Raw genomic sequence first — 4,399 nt, 5'->3', positions numbered from 1 at the left:
GGGGGGGGGGTTGTTTATTTTGGGTGCTCAGGGGTAGGAAAGCTGTTTGTGTGTTGATACAAAATTATGGGAAATTATCATTTATAGGATTTATGGTTTCTGGGTTTTTTGGGTGCTTGGTGGTAGTAAAGCTGTTTATATGTTGAAATATATGTTATATATGATATATTAAATGCTTTCTATATTTTAATATGTATTATATATTTTATAATGAAATACATAATATATATTAAATATTTTCTACATTTAAACATACATATTTTACTTTATGCATTATACATTAATGTAATTATATCTAACCCCATGTAACAGTAACATTACCTCTAGAAATATAATTATCCAATTATACATATAATATATAACTACACTATATATTACATGTGTGTTGTGTACTTAGACGAAATTTTATGAAATCATATTTATGATTTTTATGGTTTCTGGGGTTTTTGGCTGCTCAGTGGTAGTAAAGCTATTTATACATTGAGACATATATCATGTATGATATATTTAGTGCTTTATATATATCTATATGTGATATAGTTTATGCATTATATATTTATGCACGCCCAGGATTAACCAGCACTAATATATGACATATTAAATGCTTTATTTATATCTACCTCCACATTATATAATCTGTTCATTCCATATGAATGCCTGCCCAGGATTGCCCAGCATTCCCACCCCCAGCAGCCCTTCCCAAACCCGGGAACGGGAGGATTTGGGGCCCTTACGGCGTCGTCGGGATCCCCTTGGAAGAACTTGAGGTCGGGGTCGTCGAGGTACTGCCGGCACTCCACGCACTTGGGAGGGGTGGTCTGAGGGAGAGGGACCCCAGTTACTCCATGAATTATCCCGGGTTTAGCAGAATCTCCCTGTTTTCACACCAGAAACAGCCCCGGCTGCTCCCCGGGGCCGCCCCGATCCTGGGAAGCTCCATGAGCCGGGAATGGTTTTGTTTTCCCCCCACAGGACAATCCATCCACCCTTGGGAAGAGTGAACTCATCCCAAAGCCTTGGAACGTGGAAATTTAGGAGTTTTAAGGGATGAAAACCCCCCAAAAAAAGGCTGGAATGGAGGAAAAGGGACTCACTTTAGCAGGGGTGGTTATTTTAACCTGAGGGATTTCGTCTCTGAGCTCCGACCTGGGTGGGAAAAACGGGATAAGGATGGAAAAGCTCAAGGTCATCAGCGAGGCTCCAGCCCGGAACCTTCTCCTTCCCCCTTACCCGTCTTTGGCTTCCATTTTAATCCTTTTCTCATCTTGCTCCTTGAGGAAGAGACAAAAAAAAGCGGGAGGAGGGGGGGGATGGAGAGCACGGAAAACTCCCGGGAAACTCGATCCCAGCTGGAAAAAATCAGCCAGGAGAGAGCCCCAGGATGTCCAGACCCACCTTGTCCTCCAGCTCCTCTTCCTCCTTCTCCACGTTCATCATCACCTCCGGCTTCGTCTCCCCGTTCACCTCCTCCGACTTCCTCTTGTTGGATCTGCCGGGATCGGGACCCGCCGGATCAATCCCGGGGCCGGGGGGCACCGGGGGCTCTCCTGGCGCTCAGCCAGGAGGGAACACCGAGGTTTGGGAGGGGGAGGAGGAGGAGGAGGAGGAGGGGGAGGAGCCCCCGACTGACCCTTTGGAGAAGAGGCTGAGCAGGGTGGGCTGGTTGGGCTGGCGGCCGGAGCTCCGAGTGACCCGGGAACTGGCGGGAGACTCTGCCGGGAACACGGGGAGAGGTGGAGAGGGATGGAGAGGGATGGAGAGGGATGGAGAGGGAGGATGGAGAGGGGGGATGGAGAGGGAGGATGGAGAGCGGCCCTTCCCATCCCTGTACCCGTCATCCCACAGGGAGACCGTTCCTGGGGGGATCCCTGCTCTCAATCCCACTAGGAATCGTTGGGCACCAGAGCCAGGAGACCCCAAAACCCTTCCCAAGGGGATTCCCACCCTCCATCCCACCGGGAACCCGGGAAAAGCGGCTGGAAAACCCCATCCCCCCCCCTTCCTCACTTTTGCTCTCCCCGTTGGATCGGCTCCTCCGGGCCTTCCTCGCCCTCGGGGTGGGGCCCAGCAGGGACGGGGAGGAGGAGGAGGAGGAGGCCACCCCTTCCTCCATGTCCCCGGCCCCGTCCTGCTCCTCGTCGCTGCCGGAGGCGCCGTTGCGGGCGCGGCCGTTGGTGGCCCCGTTGGCCCCGTTGGTGGCCCTGTTGGCCCCATTGGTGGCCCCGTTGCCCGTTGCCGAGAGCTCCTGGTGCAGCAGCGCCTTCACCTGCGCCAGGTACCGCTCCTGGGGAGGGAGGGGAAAGCTGGGATGACCCCCCCGGATCCGGGAAAGCCGGGAAAGCTGGGTGGGGGTCTGGGGGGAGCGGGAGCCCGGGATGACCCCCCCGGATCCGGGAAAGCCAGGAAAGGGTCCGGGGGGAGCAGGAGGAGCCCACCTCAGACAGCTCCTGGCAGCGCAGCTTGGCCTCCAGCTCCCCGAGCCGCCGCTGCGCCTCCGCCTGCAGGAAACCCTGGATCAGGCTCAGCCGCTCCCGGACGCTCTCCTGGGGGACACGGAGGGGACACGGGGACTGTGGGGACACTGGGGGGACACTCTGGGGCACGGGGACATCTCCCAAGGGATGGAGGGGACACGGGGACTGTGGGGACACTGGGGACACGGTCTGGGGCACAGGGACATCTCCCAAGGGATGGAGGGGACACGGGGACTGTGGGGACACTGGGGGGACACTCTGGGGGCGGGGGGACACCCCCCAGGGGATGGAGGGGACACGGGGACTGTGGGGACACGCCCTGGGGCATGGGGACACCTCCAGGGGACATGGAGGGGACACTGGGGATGTTGGGGACACGCCCTGGGGCATGGGGACACCTCCAGGGGGATGGAGGGGACACAGGGAATGCCCTAGGGCACAGGGACACTTCCCAGGGGGATGGAGGGGACAGAGGGGACACTGTGGGGACACTGTGGGGCATGGGGACACCTCCCACAGGGACGGAGTGCAGCACGGAGGGGACACTTCCCCTGGGGACGGAGGGGACAGAGGGGACAGAGGGGACAGTGTGGGGACAGTGTGGGGACAGTGTGGGGACAGTGTGGGGCAGGGGGACACTTCCCCTGGGGACAGTGTGGGGACAGTGTGGGGACAGTGTGGGGACAGGGTGGGTCCCCGGGGGACAGTGTGGGGACAGTGTGGGGGACAGGGACAGAGGGGACAGGATGGGGTTGGGAACAGGATGCACAGGGGTGTCCCTGGGCCATCCCCCCACACACACTGGACCCCCAATTCCACAGGGAACGAGAGGGTGGGAAGCCCCGGGAATCCCATTCCCAGCACGGGAGTCACGTGTCCCTGTGGAGCATCCCGGGATTTACGGAGACAACCCGGGGAGTGACCCCCCCCCCCAGAATTGGGGCCAAATCCCGGAGATCCTGGGACTCACCTTCTCACTCAGGGTCTCCTCATCCCTCTCCAGGTCCTGCAGCCTGTGGGGACACCGGGGGGGTCACCACGAGGATTTGGGGGGGGACAAAGGGACATCCCAAAATGCTGGGATGGCTCCGGGGGGGACACACGGACACGGAGCGGGAGGGGGGATTATTCCCAAGGGGAATCCGGGGGGGGGACAGTAGCCAAGGGACCCCCCAAGGGAGTGGGGGGGGTTGGGGCCACCCCCCGTGTCCGATCCAGGAAAAGGCACCGGAGAAGCCACTGGGAAGCCACGTGAGCCCTTCCCATGGGACAAAGCGGCCGTGGAGGGTGGGGGGAAACCCCCCTTCCAGACCCCATCCCGGCCCCTGGGGGTCCCATTCCTGAGCCCATCCCAGCTCCAGGGGGGTCTGTCCCATTCCCGACCCCATCCCGGCCCCTGGGGGTCCCATTCCCAACCCCATCCCGGCTCCAGGGGGGTCTGTCCCACTCTCGACCCCATCCCGGCCCCTGGGGGGTCTGTCCCCTTCCCGACCCCATCCCGGCCCCTGAGGGTCCCATTCCCGACCCCATCCCAGCTCTGGGGGGGTCCCATTCCTGAGCCCATCCCAGCTCCAGGGATCCCATCCTTGACTCCAGCCTGGCTCTGGGGGTCCCATTTCCAACTCCATCCCGGTTCTGGGGGGTCTGTCCCGTCCTGATTCTGGGGTTCCCATCCCTGAGCCCACCCCAGCTCCAGAGGGTCCCATCCCTGATCCCATCCCGGCTCCAGGGGGTCCCATCCCTGATCCCATCCCGGCTCCAGAGGGTCCCATCCCTGGCCCCATCCCGGCTCCAGGGGGTCCCATCCCTGGCCCCATCCCGGCTCCGGGGGGTTCAGCACAAACACCCGGATCCTGGGAGCTGCCCCAGGGCCCGGGAAGGGACCCCTCTGTCACCCCCTGGGAACGTTCCCGTCCTCCAGGATG

At 59.9% G+C, this 4,399-nt stretch overlaps 1 protein-coding gene across 1 annotated transcript in view; it reads right to left on the bottom strand.

The window, feature by feature from the left end:
* DNMT1 (DNA methyltransferase 1) overlaps positions 1 to 3,504 on the bottom strand; it is a gene marked incomplete at its 5' end in the record, with an annotated part of 15,344 nt that extends 11,840 nt beyond the window's left edge. The window contains 8 exons of the mRNA XM_027631352.1: positions 735 to 818; positions 1,095 to 1,146; positions 1,231 to 1,271; positions 1,396 to 1,489; positions 1,631 to 1,712; positions 2,008 to 2,284; positions 2,436 to 2,543; positions 3,445 to 3,504. Of these exons, the coding sequence (XP_027487153.1) occupies positions 735 to 818; positions 1,095 to 1,146; positions 1,231 to 1,271; positions 1,396 to 1,489; positions 1,631 to 1,712; positions 2,008 to 2,284; positions 2,436 to 2,543; positions 3,445 to 3,504 (798 nt within the window). The remainder of the gene's footprint in view (positions 1 to 734; positions 819 to 1,094; positions 1,147 to 1,230; positions 1,272 to 1,395; positions 1,490 to 1,630; positions 1,713 to 2,007; positions 2,285 to 2,435; positions 2,544 to 3,444) is intronic.
* Positions 3,505 to 4,399: the final 895 nt, after the last annotated feature.

Source organism: Corapipo altera, unplaced genomic scaffold, assembly GCF_003945725.1.
Source record: "Corapipo altera isolate COAL_440 unplaced genomic scaffold, ASM394572v1 269, whole genome shotgun sequence".
Taxonomy (NCBI): Eukaryota; Metazoa; Chordata; class Aves; order Passeriformes; family Pipridae; genus Corapipo; species Corapipo altera.
This window is presented reverse-complemented; position numbering and strand designations above follow the sequence as displayed.